At 42.6% G+C, this 25617-nt stretch overlaps 1 protein-coding gene across 1 annotated transcript in view; it reads left to right on the top strand.

Annotated features, from left to right (window-relative positions):
- LOC120053556 (tumor protein p53-inducible protein 11-like) overlaps positions 1–25617 on the top strand; it is a 64682-nt gene that overhangs the window by 27069 nt on the left and 11996 nt on the right. The window contains exons 2-3 of the mRNA XM_039000689.1: positions 15348–15455; positions 19626–19722. Of these exons, the coding sequence (XP_038856617.1) occupies positions 15348–15455; positions 19626–19722 (205 nt within the window). The remainder of the gene's footprint in view (positions 1–15347; positions 15456–19625; positions 19723–25617) is intronic.

Genomic DNA, 25617 nt, shown 5'->3' with positions numbered 1-25617 from the left:
TGTTTGTGACCATGGATACATTTAAACATACAATTGAGAGACTGGATTTAATTTTTTCCTTTTGAGTTGGATCAGATTAGGTTATGACATGGTGACTGGGCCAGGACACATCCAAGGCTAATGTCAGGATAATGTAAACAGAAAACGTTGCAAGTCTGATGTTGAAGAAAAGGCAGCTTTTCAGTTTGTTAGTGTAAATGTCGCAGGGTGACTGACCCAGGGTAATGTAAGGATATTGTAAGCCTATACGTTGCAGATCTGATGTCAAAGAAGTTAGGACTTATTGCACCAATATTTCAAAAAAACAAACTCATTTCACTCTTTCATGGGTCTGTCTTTTAAAGTCAACATCCGCTTTCTGCGTTCTGAATCCTAAACATCTATCCACAATGAATCATTCCAGGTTTATTTTTCAAATCCCAGATTTATAGGGTCAAGAATAGCCTGAGTGCCAGTCTGTTTGTGCTATCATCTCAACTCATTGTCACTCATTGGCAAGGCTTGACAATGAGCAATGGAGTAAGAGCACAAACAGATCTGGGACAAGGCTGCCAGTGTTGTGTTAAATAGCCTGTTGTAAAATGAAAGTTAAGCCGAAGACAGCCTAGCCTCTGTTTTAACTGTTCCAGAAAAACAAATGAATTAGGAATGATTCTGTTTCATTCACTTTGACATTTCACGGGCTTTTCATGCAGAAAACGACTTTGCGATTGATAGTGACTTCCTTCTCAACACCACCAACCATAAAATGATTAGAATCTTCCTCCTTGCAGATTCTTTATGCTCCCACTATCCTTCAGTTACATAACCACACACCTTGACAACCACAATTTGTGTGTGTTTGTGTGTTCTAGACCTGTTGTGAAGCATTGTGAAGCGTATAGCAATAAGACCTAGGAGAAAAGAATGGAACATGAAAGACTTTAACAAATCCACAAATTGTCTACAAACACACACAAATTGTGTTTCTGTTTGTTTTGCTCTCCACCGATGTGGAAAATGTTGTAAAAAGAAAACGACACAAAAAAACCCCAGAAGGAACAGAGTACTGAACACAGAAATAAATCACAGAAATCTTCTCATCCTCGAACAATACACCCCAGTGAGGCCAGACCATGTGTGTTCCAAATGGCACCCTATTCCCTATGTAGTGCACACATTTGAACCAGACCCTGGTCAAAAGTAGTCAACTATTAAGGTAAAAGGGTGCCATTTGTGACGTTGCCCAATATCAAAGGCCTTCATTGAGTCGACTCCTTGAAAATTCGGTCACAACATTAAATTATTTTTGGCCTTGGAATGCAGCTAAACTAACCTGCCACGCAGGACTCCCAGGGCAGTCATTATAGCTACAGTACAGTGTATGTGCGTGTGTGTATTTGTGTGCGCCTGTGTGTGTGTGTGTGACTCCCCTGGCTGCAGGGGACTGATATGGCCTTGGGGTGAGCCATGAAGAATTCACTGACTGGCTACAATGACATCTATCCAGGTAGCTCAGGCAAGTGATTCAATAATAGTGTGGGAGTTAAAGGTATGGGTTGTGTCTCAAATGGCACCCTATTCCCTATCAATTACATCCCTTTTAACCAGGGTCCATAGTGCCCCAGAGGCTGGTATTTTGTACTTCAGCCTGGTTGGGATTCACCCAGTTAATTGCATTATGAATTATCATGTTATATACACACAGAATATTATAAAGACTAATAAACAGACTAATATAATACCAATTCGTTTTCCACAGTGAAGTCACAAATAATGCTATGTTTACGTTTTTAAGAGATACTGTGAATTTAATTAGACACTCAAAAACATTGCATTTTAGATACTAACACATTTTTGCAGGGATGATACTAATATATAATATGCCATTCAGCATGACTTACATATTGGTGGTCCCGGGAATCAAACCCACTACCCTGGCATTACAAGCACCATGCTCTACCACCTGAGCTACAAAGGACCACACTGTATGATAATGTATAATATAATGATGATGATTTATATGGCATGCGTCTTCAGTTTTGAGGCACTGTAAGGTATGTGTGGTGTGGCATTAGTTCTGTGAATGTTGTTAGATATTAACTGTACTCAAATGGTGTTATTTATTGTATTGCACCATCTGTGTTGACACGCTGGGTTCTAGAATGCTGCACAGAATTGAGTTGATGGTTTATATACAGTGACACGTTGAATAAGCAATCATCTGATGTATTGCGCCATAGTGTGTATACTGTAACTCACACTAATTTTGCCGTGCATCATTCAGGTGGGCGCCGCACATTGGTGGTAGATGAGGTGAGTTTCCTCCCGTACTATGCAAAGTGCTTTGAATACCTCAGCTGGTAGAAATGCGCTATATAAAACCAATCCATTATTATTCTTAGGGGTTCATAGCTTAGACCGTTAAACTTCACTGCTCTGAAACCGAAGTTGGTTGGAAATTGACATTATCAGTGACTGAAAAGAGGGTGTTTCCAATGCTAAAATGTGAGCGACACTAACTTCAAGCCCAAAAACCTTCAGGCTTCCATCTACGGAATATCTGCCATATTTTGCATTGTGACCAATGGCAGAGAAGGAAAAATGCTTTCCATCAACATTCCATTTTCAGAAATAGACTGAGACAGCACTTTGTAGTGTGTGAAGTTGCTCATCGTCCGTCACCACCCAGACAGATTGTTCCCTTGATGTTACTAAGAAGATGGGCTTGTTACCAACACAACACTCGCCTTACTGCAGGAACAAGATAGGAAGATAGCAGCAGGTTATAGGTCGGAGTGGCGATGGTCGGAATTCCCATGATTGCAACCATGTTCAGGAAATTCGTTGGACTCCCTCCAATGAACAAGATGAAACTTGTGTTCATGAGGTTACCTAATGTCATAGTGTCATGGGTTGGCTGGCTTTTCCAGGTACTGGTGTGTCCTTAGGGAAAAGTTGGTCCAAAACAATGAGGGTGCCGATGCACCGGCACAGGATGACGCAACATGGCTGGGCACCGCAAACCATGTACCTCCAAAAGAAGGAAAGACAGGCTGCTCTCAAAGACCAGGGATGATCTTTGTTTTCCTGGTCTATGGTCTGCTCTCTGCTCTTCATCAACTCTGATATCCGGATCATCTTCCTCTGAATCCTCATCTGATGTCATCTCCCAGGTGGGATCTTCATCACCTGCATCTTCATCTACTCCACAACACTCAGCCAACTCTTCTACCGGAAGTTTCCTCTTAGGGGTGTCGATCTGGAGATTTACCTGGATTCCCCTAGACTATGTAGATCTTCTCCCAGGGGCCTGGCAGGATTGTATTACTACTGGTCATTTTGTGTCCCTTGGGTTCTGTGTTTTTGCTCAACCATATTATCATCCAAAGCAACATCCACTGTGTCATCCACAGCATTGTCTTGCCCAAATGCATTTGGAAAGTCTGGAATAGTAAAACATAGAAATGTGTAGTAGGATTCGTATGCACACAAGAAAACTGATTAGACTACACATTTTGTCTGACTATAGGCACCATTCCAGCTTTGCATTACGTTTTTGATTTGATTCATAAACTCAGCAAAAAAGAAACGGCCCTTTTTCAGGGCCCTGTCTTTCAAAGATAATTAGTAAAAATCCAAATAACTTCACAGATCTTCATTGTAAAGGGTTTAAACACTATTTCCCATGCGTGTTCAATGCATCATAAACCATTAATGAACATACACCTGTGGAACGGTCGTTAGGACACTAACAGCTTACAGACGGTAGGCAAGTAAGGTCACAGTTATGAAAACATAGGACACTAAAGAGGCCTTTCTACTAACTCTGGAAAAACACCAAAAGAAAGATGCCCAGGGTCCCTGCTCATCTGCGTGATGGTGCCTTAGGCATGCTGCAATGAGGCATGAGGACTGCAGATGTGGACAGGGCAATAAATTGCAATGTCCGTACTGTGAGACGCCTAAGACAGCGCTACAGGGAGACAGGACGGACAGCTGATCGTCCTCGCAGTGGCAGACCACGTGTAACAACACCTGCACAGGATAGGTACATCCGAACATCACACCTAGGAGACAGGTACAGGATGGCAACAACAACTACCCGAATTATACCAGGAATGCACAATCCCTCTATCAGTGCTCAGACTGTCCGCAATAGGCTGAGAGAGGCTGGACTGAGGGCTTGTAGGCCTGTTGTAAGGCAGGTCCTCACCAGACATCACCGGCAACAACGTCGCCTATGGGCACAAACCCACCGTCGCTGGACCAGACAGGACTGGCAAAAAGTGCTCTTCACTGACGAGTTGCGGTTTTGTCTCACCAGGGGTGATGATCAGATTTGCGTTTTATCGTTGAAGGAATGAGCGTATTCTGGAGCGGGATCGATTTGGAGGTGGAGGGTCCGTCATGGTCTGGGGCGGTGTGTCACAGCATCATCGGACTGAGCTTGTTGTCATTGCAGGCAATCTCAACGCTGTGCGTTACAGGGAAGACATCCTCCTCCCTCATGTGGTACCCTTCCTGCAGGCTCATCCTGACATGGCCCTCCAGCATGACAATGCCACCAGCCATACTGCTCGTTCTGTGCGTGATTTCCTGCAAGACAGGAATGTCAGTGTTCTGCCATGGCCAGCGAAGAGCCCGGATCTCAATCGCACTAAGCATGTCCGACCCCTTGGATCGGAGGTTGAGGGCTAGGGCCATTCCCCCCAGAAATGTCTGGGAACTTGCAGGTGCCTTGGTGGAAGAATGGGGTAACATTTCACAGCAAGAAATGGCAAATCTGGTGCAGTCCATGAGGAGGAGATGCACTGCAGTACTTAACTTCTTTGGGCTGCAAGCCCGAAGCCGGGCACAATATGACAACAGCCAAGTGCAGGGCGCGAAATTCAAAATATATTTTTTTGAAATATTTAACTTTCACACATTAACAAGTCCAATACAGCATATGAAAGATAAACATCTTGTGAATCCAGCCAACCTGTCCGATTTTTAAAATGTTTTACAGCGAAAACACCACATATATTTATGTTAGCTCACCACCAAATACAAAAAAGGACAGACATTTTTCACAGCACAGGTAGCATGCACAAAGCCAACCTAACTAACCAAGAACCAACCAAACTAACCAAGAAACAACTTCATCAGATGACAGTCTTATAACATGTTATACAATAAATCTATGTTTTGTTCGAAAAATGTGCATATTTGAGGTATAAATCAGTTTTACATTGCAGCTACCATCACAGCTACCGTCACAAATAGGACCGAAGCAGCCAGAGTAATTACAGACACCAACGTCAAATACCTAAATACTCATCATAAAACATTTCTGAAAAATCGATGGTGTATAGCAAATTAAAGACAAACATCTTGTGAATCCAGCCAATATTTCCGATTTTTTAAAGTGTTTTACAGCGCAAACACAATATAGCATTATATTAGCTTACTACAATAGCCTACCACACTACCGCATTCATTCATCAAGGCACGTTAGCGATAGCAATAGGCACGTTAGCGATAGCGAATAAACCAGCAAAAGATATAATAAGATATAATTTTTGACTAACCTTGATAAGCTTCATCAGATGACAGTCCTATAACATCAGGTTATACATACACTTATGTTTTGTTCGAAAATGTGCATATTTAGAGCTGAAATCAGTGGTTATACATTGTGCTAACGTAGCAACTTTTTCCCAGAATGTGCGGATATTTTTATGGCACTCAACTATTCTGACCAAATAACTATACATAAACGTTACTAAAAAATACATGTTGTATAGGAAATGATAGATAGATACACTAGTTCTTAATGCAATCGCCGTGTTAGAATTCTAAAAATAACTTCATTACGATATGCAGTTTACGTTATGGCGAGAGTGTGCCCAAAACCTGGCCGCAAACTACTAGTACACATGTACGACAGATATATGAAATAACATCAAAAAATGGGTCCTACTTTTGATGATCTTCCATCAGAATGTTGTACAAGGGGTCCTTTGTCCAGAACAATCATTGTTTGGATTTAGAATGTCCTCTTCTCCAGTCAATTAGCACGGAAAGCTAGCAAAGTAGCGCGAAGCTCTCCTTCCTGAACAAAGGCACACAACGCAACACGCCTAACGTCCCGAATAAATTTCAATAATCTAATAAAACTATATTGAAAAAACATACTTTACGATGATATTGTCACATGTATCAAATAAAATCAAAGCCGGAGATATTAGTCGTCTATAACGACAGCTTATCAGAAGGCAAAACCAGGTCCCTTCACGCGCTCTCCAGAAAACAGGAAACTGGTGACACGTCATGCCGAGAGCTTTTATTCGACCCCAGATCAAGTTATACACTCCATTTCTTCTCTCACTGCCTGTCGACATCTAGTGGAAGACGTATCTATACTAATAAATATCAAGGACATTTATAGGCAGGGCCTAGAACACAGCATCGATTTCAGATTTTCCACTTCCTGTCAGGAAGTTTGCTGCAAAATGAGTTCTGTTTTACTCACAGTATAATTCAAACGGTTTTAGAAACTAGAGAGTGTTTTCTATCCAATAGTAATAATAATATGCATATTGTACGAGCAAGAATTGAGTATGAGGCCGTTTGAAATGGGCATCTTTTATCCAGGCTACTCAATACTGCCCCTGCAGCCCAAACAGGTTAATGCAGCTGGTGGCCACACCAGATACTGACTTTTACTTCTGTTAGTCACATGTCTGTGGAACTTGTTCAGTTTATGTCTCAGTTGTTGAATCTGTTATGTTCATTCAAATATTTACACATGTTAAGTTTGCTGAAAATGAACGCAGTTGAACGTGAGAGGACGTTTCTTTTTTTGCTGAGTTTATCTGCATCATAGTATGCTTCTGAACAAAATCCAAATTCACTTGACTGTCTTGCCAAGAGAATAACCCCCCCCCCCCCCCCCCCCCCGGGAACGCTGTGCATCACGGACCTGCTTCTCTAGTCCCCAGATGAGGGTAGCCACCAGGCACGAGGTAGGAAGAATGGTCTCGGGGTCCGACGGAGTAGAAGCAGGGCATTGGTGGCGTGAAAGCACGTCCGGCTTAACATTCTTAGACACCGAGCGGTAAGAGATTGTGAAGTTGAACCAGGTGAACAACAGAGTTGAGACGCTTAGTGTTGTAGAGATATTCCAGGTTCTTGTGATCCGTCCACACTATGAATGGAAGTTCTGCCCCCTTTAACCAGTGTCTCCACTCCTCCAAGGCCAACTTCACTGCGAGTAGTTCTCGATTCCCCACATAATTCCTCTCAGTGGCGTTAAGGCATTGGGAGAAGGCGGCGCAGGGATGCAGCTTAAGGTTCAGGGCAGAATGCTTGGAGAGCATGGCCCCCACTCTGACATCCGAAGCGTCTACCTCCACCACGAACTGACGGGACGGGTCCAGATGGATCAATATGAGAGCTGTAGTGAAGTGGTGCTTAAGGTCCAGGAACGACCGGTCAGCAGCTGGGGACCACGTGAACAGGACCTTGGGAGAGGTGAGTGCTGACGGGGGAAGCCAGGGTGCTGTAACTCTGGATAAAACAGCGATAGAAATTGGCAAATCCTAATAAATGTTGCATTCTGGAAGGGGTTTGGGGCCAATCCACCACCGCTCTCACCTTTCCCGGATCCATCTGCACATTCCAAGCAGCGATGATGTATCCAAGGAAGGAGATGGTGGAGTGATGGAACTCCGATTTTTTGGAGTGGCTCGAAAGCGGGTAGCGTTTCTCAACCATGATGTCATTGAGGCTCTGGTAGTCGATGCGCGGTGGAGGCAGAAGGACGGATACCCCCTGCAGTCCTCAATGTATGTCTCCATAACCTTGGTCTCCAGACCCAACAGTGAATACAGCTGTCCCCGGGGTGGTGTAGTACCCGGGAGAAGGTCGATGCGAAGGAAGCCTCCCGGAGATCCTGGTACTCCGTGAGAACGGCGGAGAGGTTTGAAGCTTCTTCCAACCCCACAGGAAGATGTTCCGGGGCAGGCTGCGCTGACTTCAGGCAACAGGCATGGCAGAACGGGCTCCAGCCCACGATAGTACCAGCATTCCAGTTGATAAGGAGATGTGGCTAACATTTACGATAGCAAATTTCAAATTACAAAAAAAAAAGAAGTTTTCGTCTTTTGAGCTTCTAGTCATGAAATCTATGCAGCCTACTCAATCACTTTTTTTAGCTACTGTTTACAGGCCTCCTGGGCCATATACAGCGTCCCTCACTGAGTTCCCTGAATTCCAATCGGACCTTGTAGTCATAGCAGATAATATTCACATTTTTGGTGACTTTAATATTCACATGGAAAAGTCCACAGACCCATTCCAAAAGGCTTTCGGAGCCATCATCGACTCAGTGGGTTTTGTACAACATGTCTCCGGACCTACTCACTGCCACAGTCATACTCTGGACCTAGTTTTGTCCCGTGGAATAAATGTTGTGGATCTTAATGTTTTTTCTCATAATCCTGGACTATCGGACCACCATTTTATTACGTTTGCAATCGCAACAAATAATCTGCTCAGACTCCAACCAAGGAGCATCAAAAGTCGTGCTATAAATTCTCAGACAACCGAAATATTCCTTGATGCCCTTCCAGACTCCCTCTGCCTACCCAAGGACATCAGAGGACAAAAATCAGTTAACCACCTAACTGAGGAACTCAATTTAACCTTGCGCAACACCCTAGATGCAGTTGCACCCCTAAAAACTAAAAACATTTGTCATAAGAAACTAGCTCCCTGATATACAGAAAATACCCGAGCTCTGAAGCAAGCTTCCAGAAAATTGGAACGGAAATGGCGCCACACCAACCTGGAAGTCTTCCGACTAGCTTGGAAAGACAGCACCGTGCAGTTTCGAAGAGCCCTCACTGCTGCTCGATCATCCTATTTTTCCAACTTAATTGAGGAAAATAAGAACAATCAGAAAAAATGTTTTGAGACTGTCGCAAAGCTAACTAAAAAGCAGCATTCCCCAAGAGAGGATGGCTTTCACTTCATGAACTTCTTTGAGGAAAAGATCATGATCATTAGAAAGCAAATTACGGACTCCTCTTTAAATCTGTGTATTCCTCCAAAGCTCAGTTGTCCTGAGTCTGCACAACTCTGCCAGGACCTAGGATCAAGGGAGACACTCAAGTGTTTAAGTACTATATCTCTTGACACAATGATGAAAATAATCATGGCCTCTAAACCTTCAAGCTGCATACTGGACCCTATTCCAACTTAACTACTGAAAGAGCTGCTTCCTGTGCTTGGCCCTCCTATGTTGAACATAATAAACGTCTCTCTATCCACCGGATGTGTACCAAACTCACTAAAAGTGGCAGTAATATAGCCTCTCTTGAAAAAGCCAAACCTTGACCCTGAAAATATTTAAAAACTATTGGCCTATATCGAATCTCCCATTCCTCTCAAAAATTGTAGAAAAAGCTGTTGCGCAGCAACTCACTGCCTTCCTGAAGACAAACAATATATACGAAATGCTTCAGTCTGGTTTATGACCCTATCATAGCACTGAGACTGCATTTGTGAAGATGGTAAATTACCTTTTAATGGCGTCAGACTGAGGTTCTGCATCTGTCCTCGTGCTCCTAGACCTTAGTGCTGCTTTTGATACCATCGGTCACCACATTCTTTTGGAGAGATTGGAAACCCAAATTGGTCTACATGGACAAGTTCTGGCCTGGTTTAGATCTTATCTGTTGGAAAGATATCAGTTTCTCTGTGAATGGTTTGTACAAATCAACTGTAAATTTCGGTGTTCCTCAAGGTTCTGTTGTAGGACCACTATTGTTTTCACTATATATTTAACCTCTTGGGGATGTTATTCGAAAACATAATGTTAACTTTCACTGCTATGCGGATGACACACAGCTGTACATTTCAATGAAACATGGTGAAGCCCCAAAATTGCCCTCGCTGGAAGCCTGTGTTTCAGACATAAGGAAGTGGATGGCTGAAAACGTTCTACTTTTAAACTCGGACAAAACAGAGATGCTTGTTCTAGGTCCCAAGAAACAAAGAGATCTTCTGTTGAATCTGACAATTAATCTTGATGGTTGTACAGTTGTCTCAAATTTAACTGTGAAGGACCTCGGCGTTACTCTGGACCCTGATCTCTCTTTTGACGAACATATCAAGACTGTTTCAAGGACGGCTTTTTTCCATTTACGTAACATTGCAAAAATCTGACATTTTCTGTCCAAATATGATGCAGAAAAATGTATCCATGCTTTTGTTAGGTTAGGTTAGACTACTGCAATGATCTACTTTCCGGCTACCCGGATAAAGCACTAAATAAACTTCAGTTAGTGCTAAATACGGCTGCTAGAATCCTGACTAGAACCCCAAAATTGTATCTTATTACTCCAGTGCTAGCCTCCCTACACTGGCTTCCTGTTAAGGCAAGGGCTGATTTCAAGGTTTTACTGCTAACCTACAAAGCATTACATTGGCTTGCTCCTACCTATCTTTCCGATTTGGTCCTGCCGTACATACAAGACGCAGGCCTCCTAATTGTCCCTATAATTTCTAAGCAAACAGCTGGAGGCAGGGCTTTCTCCTATAGAGCTCCTATTGAGCTCCATTTTTATGGAATGGTCTGCCTACCCATGTGAGAGACGTAGACTCGGTCTCAACCTTTAAGTCTTTATTGAAGACTCGTCTCTTCAGTAGGTCCTATGATTGAGTGTCGTCTGGCCCAGGAGTGTGAAGGTGAACAGAAAGGCACTGGAGCAACGAACCGCCCTTGCTGTCTCTGCCTGGCCGGTTCCCCTCTCTCCACTGGGATTCTCTGCCTCTAACCCTATTACAGGGGCTGAGTCACTGGCTTACTGGTGCTCTTCCATGCCGTCCCTAGGAGGGAGGCGTCACTTGAGTGGGTTGAGTCACTGACGTCATCTTCCTGTTTGGATTGGCGCCCCCTTTGGGTTGTGCCGTGGCAGAGATCTTTGTGGGCTATACTCGGCCTTGTCTCAGGATGGTAAATTGGTGGTTGAAGATATCCCTCTAGGTGTGTGGGGGCTGTGCTTTGGCAAAGTGGGTGTGGTTGTATCCTGCCAGTTTGGCCCTGTCCGGGGGTATCATCAGATGGGGCCACAGTGTCTCCTGACCCCTCCTGTCTCAGCCTACAGTATTTATGCTGCAGTAGTGTCGGGGGGCTAGGGTCAGTCTGTTATATCTGTAGTATTTCTCCTGCCTTATCCGGTGTCCTATAAGAATTTAAGTATGCTCTCTCTAATTCTCTCTTTCTTTCTTTCTCTCTCTCGGAGGACCTGAGCCCTAGGACCATGCCTCAGGATTACCTGGCATGATGACTTCTTGTTGTTCCCAGTCCGCCTGGCCGTGCTGCTGCTCCAGTTTCAACTGTTCTGCCTGCGGCTATGGAACACTGACCTGTTCACTGTGAATACTATTATTTGACCATGCTGGTCATTTATGAACATATGAACATCTTGGCCATGTTCTGTTATAATCTCCACCCGGCACAGCCAGAAGAGGACTGGCCACCCCTCATAGCCTGGTTTCTTCCTAGGTTTTGGCCTTTCTAGGGAGTTTTTCCTAGCCACCGTGCTTCTACACCTGCATTGCTTGCTGTTTGGGGTTTCAGGCTGGGTTTCTGTACAGCACTTTGATATATCAGCTGATGTAAGAAGGGCTGGAGCCAAGAACCTCAATACCACGGGAACCTGAGGAGACTTGATGAGCATAAACTGTATAACTGTATTGACTCACTGTGGTTCCCGGACACACGCAGGTGGATAGGGCTAGTATTGTGGGTAAGCCTGCCTATAGAGCGCCCATCCAGTGCTTTAACGTCCAGGATACTGGAGAGTGGCAGAGTGGGGATACCTAGCTCAGACACCAGGGTGGCGTCCATGAAATTCTCGGCGACCTAGAGTCAATGAGAACCCAGAGAGATGTAGACTGGTCGCCCCACAGCAGGATGGCATAAAGAGGGGTGCAAGTAAGGGGAGAAGAAAAACTCTCCGTATGGCCCACCAGAGTACTCATACCTACTGATGAGCCTGGTCAATTTAAAGGACAGGTAGGCACATAATGACCAGCAGTTCCGCAATACAGACAACTCTTGGTTTTAAGTCTGCGTAATCGTTCGGCTGGAGACAGACTAGCTCTGCCGAGTTGCATCGGCTCCAATAAAGGCGAATCGGTAGACTTCGGGGGAACTCTGGTGAGCTCGGATCCTCTCGGGGACATCCGGAGTTCACCGGGGGCAAGCAATTGGGACTGGAATCAGACCTCCTCTCCCCCCTAAGTTCCCGTAGCCGCCTATTGATCCAGATGGTCAAGGCGATGAGCGAATCGAGATCTGTAGGCAGTTCCCGGGCTGCGAGCTCGTCCTTAACCTCCTCCGATAATCCATGAAGGAATGTGTCGAACAGGGAAATCCGTATTCCTGGCACTCTCAGCAGCTAACGTGCGGAAATCACCCGCATAGTCCGGCACACTGCGGGAGTTTTGGCGAAGCTGGTGTAACTTCCGGACAGCTTCTCTCCCAGACAACGTAAAATCTAAAACCTTTTTTACCTCAGCCACAAATTCCTCCAAGCTGAGAAACACGGCAGATTGTTGTTCCCACACCGCGGTAGCCCAGGCGAGAGTCCTCCCGGTCTGGAATCCGTCCATAAGACCTCGGAGTAACTCCTCGTGTCTCCCAATGGTGGCTAAGGAGATGGCGTTGCGGACCTGGTCCGAGTCTGCTGGGTCAGTCATGGCCAGTTCGTACGATCAGACCTCAGAATAAGACCCAGATGCAGGCAGTCGAAGTAACACAAGTTTATTACAAAAACAGGGGGCAGGCATACAACAGGTCAAGGGCAGGCAGAGGTCAGTAATCCAGAGCAGAGTCAGAAAGGTAAAGAACGGCAGGCAGGGTCAGGGCAGGCAGAATGGTCAAAACCGGGAAAACTAGAAAACAGGGACTAGAGAGAAAAACAGCAGTACAGGAAAAACTCTGGTAGGCTTGATGAGACAAGATGAACTGGCAACTGACAAACAGAAAACACAGGTATAAAAGCACAGGGGATAATGGGGGAAATGGGCGACACCTGAAGGGGGTTGGAGACAAGAACAAGACAGAAAGTATTCATACCCCTTGACGTATTCCACATTTATTTTTTCAGCCTGATTTAAAAATGAATTAAATCAAATTTCTCACCAGTCTACACACAATACCCCATAATAACAAAGTGAAAACATGTTTTTAGAAATGTTCTCTAATTTATTGAAAATTAAATACAGAAATATCTCCTAATCATAAGTATTCACACCACTGAGTCAATACTTTGTAGAAGCACCTTTGGCAGCGATAACAGCTGCGAGACTTTCTCGGTAAGTCTCTAAGAGCTTTCCACACCTGAATTGTACAACATTTGCCAATTATTATTTTCAAAATTCTTCCGGGTCTGTCAAATTGGTTGTTGATCATTGCTAGACAATCATTTTCAGGTCTTGCCATAGATTTTCAAGCAGATTTAAGTCAAAACTGTAACTCGGCCACTTAGGACCATTCATTGTCTACTTGGTTAGCAACTCTAGTGTGGATTTGGCCTTGTGTTTTAGGATATTGTCCTGCTGAAAGGTGAATTAATCTCCAAATGTCTGGTGGAAAGCAGACTGAACCACGTTTTCCTCTAGGATTTTGCCTTTACTTAGCTCCGTGCTGTTTCTTTTTTTGATCCAGAAAAACTCCCCAATCCTTAATGATAACAAGCATACACATAACATGATGCAGTCACCATTCTGCTTGTAAATATGGAGAGTGGTACTCAGTAATGTGTTGTATTAGATTTTTCCAGACATAACACTTTGTATTCAGGACAAAGTTAAAAATGTTTGTAGTAGTACTTTAGTGCAGAGGTCTCCAACAGGTAAAAAGTACAAACAATTTTCACGTGTTCCACTGCGAAATGTCATAAACAAATCTCACAAGTATAACAAGCACCCAGCTACCACCATGCTTCACTGTAGGGATGGTGCCAGGTTTCCTCCAGATGTGATGCTTGGCATTCAGGTCAAAGAGTTCAAACTTGGTTTCATCAGACAAGAGAATATTGTTTCTCATGGTCTGAGAGTCTTTAGGTGCCTTTGTGCAAACTCCAAGCTGGCTGTCATGTGCCTTTTATTGACGAGTGGCTTCCGTCTGGCTACTCCTCCCATAAAGGCCTGATTGCTGGAGTGCTGCAGAGATGGTTGTCCTGCTGGAAGCTTATCCCATCTCCACAGAGGAACTCTAGATCTCTGTCAGAGTGCCCATCGGGTTCTTGTTCACCTTCCTGACCAAGGCCCTTCTCCCCCAATTGTTCAGTTTGGTCGGGCGGCCAGCTCTTGGAAGAGTCTTGGTGGATCAAAACTTCTTCCATTTAAGAATGATGGAGGTCAATATGTTCTTGGGGACCTTCAATGCTGCAGACATTTTTTTTGTACCCTTCCCCAGGTCTGTGCCTCGACACAATCGTGTCTCGGAGCTCTATGGACAAATTCCTTCAACCTCATGGCTTGGTTTTTGCTCTGACATGCACTTTCAACTGTGGGACCTTATATAGACCGGTGTGTGCCTTTCCAAATCATGTCCAATCAATTGAATTTACCCCAGGTGGACTCCAATCAAGTTGTAGAAAAAAGTCAAGGATGATCAATGGAAACAGGATGCACCTGAGCTCAATTTCATGTCTCATAGCAAAGGGTCTGAATATTTATGTAAATGAGGGAATTTCTGTTTATTTTTAATCAATTTGCTAAAATGTCAGATCTGTTTTTGCTTTCTCATTATGGGGTATTGTGTGTAGATTGCTGAGGATTTTTATTTATTTAATCAATTTTAGAATAAGGCTGTAATGTAAAAAAATGTGGAACAAGTGAAGGGGTCTGAATACTTTCCGAAGGCACTGTATATTGACAGAAAAAAAAAGTGCTCTACTTTCTCTTATAGGGACCCAGGGGAGAGGAGAAGAATATGCTTTTTTAAGAAAGCTAAAAAAACATTTATTGCATTTAAGAAGCTCTCATGCCTTGTTGCAAACAGGATGCATGTTTTGGAATATTTTTATTCTGTATTCTTCCTTCGCTTCACTCTGTGGAGTAACTACAATGTTGATCCATCCTCAGTTTTCTACTATCACAGCAATTAAACTCTAACTGTTTTAATGACACCATTTCCTCATGGTAAAATCCCTGAGCGGTTTCCTGACTCTCCGGCAATAGACATTAACTAGCTCTAATTAGAAAATGTCTTCATGATGTTCTTTCCTTCCTCGTCATCTCTCTCTCTGTCTCTCTCCCTGTGTGTGTCTCTTTCTCACACACACACACACACACACACACAGCTCAGTCAGATGTTGGGGAATGACATCAAGTATCAGGTGCGAGAGCCTGTTGGACTGAGGGTCTGGATCCTCATCTCTGCAGTAGCCTTCACAGTCATGGCCTTGATGGTGAGTTGATAGAGTCTGAATGACACACAGTCACAACACACACATACAGGTAACTGCCAAAATAAAGGAAACAGCAACATAGTGTCTTAATAGGGCATTGGGCAACTGCGAGCTGCCGGAACAGCGACAAAGCGCCTTGGGGTGTATTCTACAAGTGTCTGTATCCGTTTTGGAGGGACGCAACACCATTCTTCCACAAGAATTTCCATCATTTGGTGTTTTGTTGATGGTGGTGGAAATAGGGCTGTGTGGCGGTCATGAAATGTTGTCAGCCGGTAACTGTCATGCAAATAACTGCCGGTCTCATGGTTGTTGACTGTTAATTACACATAGCATACAAGCCACTGATGCTGACCTTTGGAACATCAACATTTTAAAAAGCCAAAATCCATTTAATATAGCCTACACCAGGGGTAGGCAACCCTGTTCCTGGAGTGCCACAGATACTGCAAGATTATGTTCCAACTAGGCACCACACCTGACCAACTGAGCTAATTGATCAATTCAGTGATTGCCTGGTTAAATCGAAAACATGAACTGGCTGTGGCACTCTAGGACCAGGGTTGCCTGCACCATCCAAATAAATCGAAAGAAAAATTATAATATGAAGAAAATATTGCCTATTTCAGAACGACAGAATTGCAAATGAAATACTTCCTGTGGCATTATTGTATATTATTTAAAAGTAACAAGAATAGAATTGAACATAGCTGAATAAAATGGAAAGGATATTTTCCCCAAACAATTTCTGAGGTAGTGTGCACTATTCTGTGTTGAGCAGTTAACAAAGTGATCATTTCAAACGGGTCCTCCTACATGCTTATTTTAGAGTTATGTATGCTGCTTTAGTTGTGATAAAAAAAAACTTATGTTGAATGTTTTGATTTCTAATGCTTTCTCAGGCTGTATGATGTGACTAATGATGATTTGAAAAAAGTAGTTTGAAAAGCATGGACTCAGCTCTGGTTTTTGAGCACTTCCTCAGTCTCTTATTCACAAAATCCCATACCTTTAACTAGGCTATGGGCTCTCCAACCTTGTTCCAGGGGTCCTAGGCCTATAGGCTACTCTTAGATTTATTTGGCCACTTTAGTTGTGATACAAACCTTATCAAAACATATAGGCCTATGGGCTAGGCTACATTTTTACATATACTAAATCATGTACAGTACCAGTGAAAAGTTTGGACACTCCTACTCATTCAAGGGTTTTTCTTTATTTTTACTATTTTCTACATTGTAGAATACTAGTGAAGACGTCGACACTATGAAATAACACATATGGAATCATGTAGTAACCAAAAAAGTGTTAAACAACTCAAAATATATTTTACATTTGAGGTTCTTCAAAGTAGCCACCATTTGCCTTGATGACAGCTTTGCACACTCTTGGCATTCTCTCAACCAGCTTCATGAGGAATGCTTTTCCAACAGTCTTGAAGGAGTTCCCACATCTGATGCACCACTCCATCACTCTCCTTCGTAGTAAAATAGCCCATACACAGCCTGGAGGTGCGTTTTGGGTCATTGTTCTGTTGAAAAACAAATTATAGTCCCACTAAGTGCAAACCAGATGGGATGGTGTATCGCTGCAGAATGCTGTGGTAGCCATGCTGGTAAATTGTGCCTTGAATTCTAAATAAATCACACACAAGCAAAGCACCCCCACACCATAACACCTCCTCCTCCATGCTTCACGGTGGGAACCACACATGCGGAGATCATCTGTTCAACTACTCTGTGTCTCACAAAGACACAGCGATTGGAATCCAAAAATCTCAAATTTGGACTCATCTGACCAAAGGACAGATTTCGTGTTTCTGGCCCAAGCAAGTATCTTCTTATTATTGGTGTCCTTTAGTAGTGGTTTCTTTGCAGCATTTTGACCATGAAGGCCTGATTCACACAGTCTCCTCTGAACAGTTGATGTTGATATGTCTCTTACTTGAACTCTGTGAATAATTTATTTGGGCTGCAATCTGAGGTGCAGTTAACTCTAATGAACTTATCCTTTGTAGCAGAGATAACTCTGGGTCTTCCTTTCCTGTGGTGGTCCTCATGAGAGCCAGTTTCATTATAGCACTTGATGGTTTTTGCGACTGCACTTGAATAAACTTTCAAAGTTCTTGAAATTTTCCGGATTGACTGACCTTCATGTCTTAAAGTAATGAAGGACTGTCGTTTATCTTTGCTTATTTGAGCTGTTCTTGACATAATATGGACTTGGTCTTTTACCAAATAGGGCTATCTTCTGTATACCACCCCTACCTTGTCACAACACAACTGATTGGCTCAAACGCATTAAGAATGAAAGAAATGCCACTAATTACTTTTAACAAGGCACACCTTTTTAATTGAAATGCATTCCAGGTGACTACCTCATGAAGCTGGTTGAGAGAATGCCAAGAGTGTGCAAAGCTGTCATCAAGGCAAAGGGTGGCTGCATTGAATAATATAAAATATAAAATATATTTTGATTTGTTTTAAGACTTTTTTGGTTACTACATGATTTCAATTGTGTTATTTCATAATTTTTATGTCTTCACTATTAATCTACAATGTAGAAATTAGTAAAATAAAGAAAAACCTTTGAATGAGTAGGTGTGTACAAACTTTTGACTGATACTGCATGTGAAATTAGTTGATTTAGAATGGAACAGGGGCTGGGGAAAAAGGTGCCATCCATATTGCACTTGAATAGCGAATGGAGGGCGCTTTTCCTGCAGTTAATTTTTATGCCAGCCAGGTAGACTACCTTGGTTGTAAAGCAAAGCAATGTGCTTAATATTAGGAAATGTGAGAAGTAAATATAGTATGCCTAACCTATAGGAAGCTGATGGGATCCTCGTCTTTTTAAGAGGTCATTAAAACTCTGTTTTCTCACCCAATTTCATATCATAGCCTATAGAAATGTTGCGCCCCGTGGGCTCATAGGAACACTTATTTCATTCCATGCATCAACCAGCTATGAGGAGCTGGCTTTCGCTGCTCAAAAGATTATCCTATTCTGCGTAAACTCTGAATGCCAGGGCTCTCATGAAGTGTTTGATTTGATTTTCGATCGCATTTGCATTTATTAAGAGGGACAATAGAGCGCTGAGTACCAGGCCATTAGCACGTTTGGTAGGCTACTAATGACCATCGGCGACATCAAAGCGCAGTTTTGGAGAAGCCTAGTTACTGTGACTCAACTGTCATGTGGAATTTGACTGCGGTCACTACTCGTGACTGCCGGTGTGGCGGTAATACGGTCACCGTAACAGGTGACCGTATTAGGTGGAAAGGGAGAAAGCACTGTCTCAGGCGCCGCTCCAGCATCTCACATAAGTGTTCAATTGGGTTGAGATCTGATGAATGAGACACACACTCCTTTTAAGAGACCCATTTTTCAAAGTCATTGAGATCTCTTCTTCTAGCCATGGTAGAAAATAATGGGCAGCAGGGTATCTTTATACATGGCCCTAAGCATGATGGGTTGTTAATTGCGTAATTAACTCGAGAACCACACCTGTGTGGAAGCATCTTCTTTCAATATACTTTCTATCCCTCACTTATTCAAATATTTCCTTTATTTTGGCATTTACCTGTAGTAAAACATGATCCAGACCTCTGTAACCACGACTCACCTGAAGTGTTTCTATTCTCTGGCTTGACAGTAGGGTTATCTTTCACCGTTTAGAACTTTCGCAAGTGGTTTAGAACTGTACTGTACCAAAATATTTCACTAGGAGTTAAGGAAGCAGTTTGTCCACTCTTTCAGTCTCCCCTCTCTTTAGTGAACAAAGTCCCATACAGTTAGTCTTCACTACACTATCTCTATGGGACATCTGGGAGGAACAGCTCAGCCTTTGTCTGCCCCTAAATTTACTGTGTAGCTGAATGACCTTAGACCCTGTTACTATGTCTGTGAATGGTTTTACTGCGGGGGTACAGGAAGCCACATTGTTTATTGGTAAATTAAGTTATGCTCTGTCGAATGCTCTATTTGAGGAGCAACTGCCTGGTGATTTTGTCACAAACAGACCTAGCTTTCTTGGAGCAGTAGTTAGAACCGCTGCCCATGGTTGATCGAGCTATGCTCCGGGACCTCAAACTATCCCCCGAAGTATTGCTACAATGGTGCGTGTTGTGATTAAGATGATGAGTGTGCTGTGTTGTGTTCCCTCTGCAGGCCCTGGTGTTGCCCAAGCAGCTGTATGACATAGTGTTTGAAGAGGAGATCAACAACACCAGTGTCTCCATCAGACTCTATGGGGGAGCACTGCTCAGTGAGTGCACACATATTCTGGATGTACAGTTGAAGTCGGAAGTTTACATACACCTTAGCCAAGTACATTTAAAATACGTTTTCACAATTTCTGACATTCAATCCTAGTAAGACTTCCCCGTCTTAGGTCAGTTGGGATCACCACTTTATTTTAAGAATGTGAAATGTCAGAATAATAGAAGAGAGAACGATTTATTTCAGCTTTTATTTCTTTCATCACATTCCCAGTGGGTCAGAAGTTTACATGCACTCAATTAGTATTTGGTAGCATTGCCTTTAATTTGTTTAACTTGGGCCAAACGTTTTGGGTAGCCTTCTACAAGCTTCCCACAATAAGTTGGGTGAATTTTGGCTCATTCCTCCTGACAGAGCTGGTGTAACTGAGTCAGGTTTGTAGGCCTCTTTGCTCGAACACATGTTCTATAGGATTGAGGTCAGGGCTTTGGGATGGCCACTCCAATACCTTGATTTTGTTGTCCTTAAGCCATTTTGCCACAATTTTGGAAGTATGGTTGGGGTCATTGTTCATTTGGAAGACGCAATTGCGACCAAGCTTTAACTTCCTGGCTGATGTCTTGAGATGTCAATATATCCACATAACTTTCATCCCTCATGATGCAATCTATTTTGTGAAGTGCACCAGTCCCTCCTGCAGCAAAGCACCCCGAAAACATGATGCTGTCACCCCCGTGCTTCACGGTTGGGATGGTATTCTTCGGCTTGCAATCCTCCCCCTTTTTCCTCCAAACATAACGATGGTCATTATGGCCAAACAGTTCTATTTTTGTTTCATCAGACCAGAGGACATTTCTCCAAAAAGTACAATCTTTGTCCCCATGTGCAGTTGCAAACCATAGTCTGGCTTTTTTATGGCGGTTTTGGAGCAGTGGCTTCTTCCTTGCTGAGCGAACTTTCAGGTTATGACGATATAGATACTTTTGTACCTGTTTCCTCCAGCATCTTCACAAGGTCCTTTGCTGTTGTTCTCAGATTGATTTGCACTTTTCGCACCAAAGTACGTTCATCTCTAGCAGACAGAACGCGTCTCCTTCCTGAGCAGTATGACGGCTGTGTGGTCCTATGGTGTTTATACTTGTGTACTATTGTTTGTACAGATGAACGTGGTACCTTCAGGCATTTGAAAATTGTTCCCAAGGATGAACCAGACTTGTGGAGGTCTACAATTTTTTTTCTGAGGTCTTGGCTGATTTCTTTTGATTTTCCCATGATGTCAAGCAAAGAGGCACTGAGTTTGAAGGTTGTCATTTAAGCCAATCAGAAGCTTCTAAAATTTAAAGGCACAGTCCACTTAATGTATGTAAACTTCTGACCCACTGGAATTGTGATACAGTGAATGATAATTGAAATAATTTGTCTGTAAACAATTGTTGGAAAATTACTTGTCATGCACAAAGTAGATGTCCTAACCGACTTGCCAAAAACTATAGTTTGTTAACAAGAAATTTGCGGAGTGGTTGAAAAATGAGCTTTAATGATCCTAAGTGTATGTAAACTTCAGATTTCAACTGTATAGGCATACAGTACCAGTCAAAAGTTTGGACACACCTACTCATTCAAGGGTTTTTCTTTATTTTTACTATTTTCTACATTGTAGATTAATAGCGAAGACATCAAAACTATAAAATAACACATATGGAATCATGTAGTAACCAAAAAAGTCTTAAACAAATCTAAATATATTTTATATTTGAGATTCTTCAAAGTAGCCACCCTTTGCCTTGATGACAGCTTTGCACACTTTTGGCATTCTCTCATCCAGCTTCATGAGGTAGTCACCTGGAATGCATTTCAATTAAACAGGTGTGCCTTGTTAAAGTTCATTTGTGGAATTTATTTCATTCTTAATGCGTTTGAGCCAATCAGTTGTGTTGTGACAAGGTAGGAGTGGTATACAGAAGATAGCCCTATTTGGTAAAAGGCAAAGTCCATATTATGTCAAGAACAGCTCAAATAAGCAAAGATAAACGACAGTCCTTCATTACTTTAAGACATGAAGGTCAGTCAATCCGGAAAATTTCAAGAACTTTGAAAGTTTATTCACGTGCAGTCGCAAAAAACATAAAGCGCTCTAATGAAACTGGCTCTCATGAGGACCACCACAAGAAAGGAAGACCCAGAGTTACCTCTGCTGCAGAGGATAAGTTCATTCGAGTTAACTGCACCTCAGATTGCAGCCCAAATAAATGCTTCAGAGTTAAAGTAAGACACATCTCAACATCAACTGTTCAGAGGAGACTGTGTGAATCAGGCCTTCATGGTCGAAATGCTGCAAATAAACCACTACTAAAGGACACCAATAAGAAGAAGAGACTTGCTTGTGCTCCGACGCTGGCAAACTATTACAGATTACAAAGGGAAGCACAGCCGCGAGCTGCCCAGTGACACAAGCCTACCAGATGAGCTAAATTCTATGCTCTCTTCGGGGCTAGTAACATTGAAACATGCATGAGAGCATTAGCTGTTCCGGATGACTGTGTGATCACGCTCTCCGTAGCCGATGTGAGTAAGACCTTTAAACAGGTCAACATTCACAAGGCCGCAGGGCCAGATGGATTACCAGGATGTGTACTCCGAGCTTGAGTTTGTAATACCAACATGTTTCAAGCAGACCACCATAGTCCCTGAACCAAGAATACTAAGGTAACCTGCCTAAATTACTACCGACCTGTTGCACTCACGTCTGTAGCCATGAAATGATCCACTCCAATTTGCATACCGCCCAAAATGATCCACAGATGATGCAATCTATTGCACTCAACAATGCCCTTTCCCACCTGGACAAAAGGAACACCTATGTGAAAATGCTATTCATTGACTACAGCTCTGCGTTCAACACCATAGTGCCCTCAAAGTTCATCACTGAGCTAAGGACCCTGGGACTAAACACCTCCCTCTGCAACTGGATCCTGGACTTGCTGACGGGCCGCCCTCTGGTGGTAAGGGTAGGTAACAACACATCCGCCACGCTGATCCTCAACACGGGGGCCCAGCAGGGGTGCGTGCTCAGTCCCCTCCTGTACTCCCTGTTCACTCATGACTGCATGGCCAGGCAAGACTCCACCATCATCAAATTTACCGATAACACAACAGTGGTAGGCCTGATCACCGACAACGATGAGACAGCCTATAGGGAGGAGGTCAGAGACCTGGTCGTGTGTTGCCAGAACAACCTCCTCTCCCTCATGGTGATCAATACAAAGGAGATTATTGTGGACTACAGGAAAAGGAGGACCGAGCACGCCCCCAATCTCATCAAGGGGGCTGTAGTGGAGCAGGTTGAGTTCTTCAAGTTCCTTGGTGTCCACATCATTAACAAACTATTATGGTCCAAACACACTAAGACAGTTGTGAAGAGTGCAGGACAAAGCCTATTCCCCCTCAGGATACTGAAAAGGTTTGGCATGGGTCCTCAGATCCTCAAAAAGTTCTACAGCTGCATCATCAAGATCATCCTGACTGGTTGCGTCATTGCCTGGTATGGCAACTGCTCAGCCTCCGACCGCAAGGCACTACGAGGGTAGTGCGTACGGCCCAGTACATCACTGGGGCTAAGCATAACACCAAATTGATCAGAAATACAGTGTAGACATTGTTAATGTTGTCAATGACTATTGTAGCTGGAAACGTCAGATTTTTTATGGAATATCTATACATAGGCGTACTAAAAAAGGCAAATATTTCTGTTATGTTATTTTAATGGACAATAAAAAGTGCTTTTCTTTCAAAAACAAGGACATTTCTACGTGACCCCAAACTTTTGAACGGTAGTGTATATACAGTACCAGTCAAAAATTGACACATCTACTCATTTCAGGGTTTTCCTTTATTTTTACTATTTTCTACATTGTAGAATAAGAGTTTAGACATCAAAACTGTGAAATAACACATATGAAATCATGTACTAACCTAAAAAGTGTTAAATCAATCAGATTCTTCAAAGTAACCACCCTTTGCCTTTATGACAGCTTTGCACACTGCCAAGCCCAAAACACACTTTGGTGATAAATTGTCACTTCCTTATGTTATAAAATACATTTTACTAAGCCAAATATGATTATTCATGTTCTGATTCGTTCAGTGGTGTCTATCTAACATTTCATTAAAGATACACTGGTTCTTAACTTCTTATGGCTGCAAGCCCGACGTCGGTACACTTATGACAACAGCCAGCTCAAGTGCAGGGCGCGAAATTCGAAATATATATTTTTTAAATATTTAATTAACTTTCACACATTAACAAGTCCAATACAGCAAATGAAAGGTACACATCTTGTGAATCCAGCCAACATGTCCGATTTCTAAAATGTTTTACAGCGAAAACAGCACGTATATTTATGTTAGCTCACCATCAAATACAAAAAAAGGACAGACATTTTTCACAGCACAGGTAGCATGCACAAAGCCAACCTAACTAACCAAGAACCAACCAAACTAACCAACAAACAACTTCATCAGATGACAGTCTTATAACATGTTATTCAATAAATCTATGTTTTGTTCGAAAAATGTGCATATTTCAGGTATAAATCATAGTTTACATTGCAGCTACAATCAGAAATTGCACCGAAAGCAGCCATAATAATTAGACACCAACGTCAAATACCTAATTACTCATCATAAAACATTTCTGAAAAATACATAGTGTACAGCAAATGAAAGACAGGCATCTTGTGATTCCAGCCAATATTTCCGATTTATTAAGTGTTTTACAGCGAAAACACAATATAGCGTTATATTAGCTTACCACAATAGCCAGAAAGACAAGCCATTTCCCAGTAGCAAAAGTTAGCGATCGTAACAAACCAGTAAAATATATATATTTTTTGACTAACCTTGATATTCTTCATCAGATGACAGTCCTATAACATCAGGTTATACATACACTTATGTTTTGTTCGAAAATGTGCATATTTAGAGCTGAAATCAGTGGTTACACATTGTGCTAACTTAGCTACTTTTTCCACAACGTCTAAACAGCAACGATATTTTTCTGACACGTTTTCTGACACACATATTCTGACCAAATAGCTATTCATAAACATAACTAAAAAATACATGTTGTATAGGAAATGATAGATCCATTAGTTCTTAATGAAATCACAGTGTTAGAATTCTAAAAAATAACTTCATTACGACATCCAGCTTCGGTATAGCTGAGTACCCCAAAGTTGGGCGCCGGCGACTAGTTCACATGCACGACAGATATATGAAATAGCATCATAAAATGTTTCTTACTTTTGGGGATCTTCCATCAGAATGTTGGACAAGGTGTCCTTTGTCAAGAACAATCGTTGTTTGGATTTAGAACGTTCATTTTCCCTCTTGATTTAGCAAGCGCACTTGCCAAGTGGCACAAAGCTCTCCATGTCAACAAACGGAAGAGAACGGAACACGGCAAAACTCCCGAAAAATTTTCAATAATCTGATGAAACTATATTGAAAAAACATACTTTACGATGATATGGTCACATGTATCAAATAAAATCAAAGCCGGAGATATTAGTCGCCTATAACGGCAGCTAAACAGAAGGCAAATCCATGTCCCCTTTCGCGCTCTCCAGAAAACAGGAAATGGGCGGACACGTCATACAAAGAGCTTGTATTCCACTTCAGACCAAGATAAACACGAAATTTCTTCTTTCACCGCCTCTTGACATCCAGGGGAAGGTGTATGAAGTGCACGTATACTAATACGTATCATGCCCATGTATAGGCAGGAAGTAGAACAGAGCATCGATTTCAGACTTTCCACTTCCTGGTCAGGAAGTTTGTGCCAAATGAGTTCTGTTTGACTCACAGATATAATTCAAACGGTTTTAGAAACTAGAGAGTGTTTTCTATCCAATAGTAATAATAATATGCATATTGTACGAGC

Source organism: Salvelinus namaycush, chromosome 9, assembly GCF_016432855.1.
Source record: "Salvelinus namaycush isolate Seneca chromosome 9, SaNama_1.0, whole genome shotgun sequence".
Taxonomy (NCBI): domain Eukaryota; kingdom Metazoa; phylum Chordata; class Actinopteri; order Salmoniformes; family Salmonidae; genus Salvelinus; species Salvelinus namaycush.
Note: the sequence above shows the minus strand (reverse complement) of the source record. Positions and strands in the feature narration are given on the sequence as shown.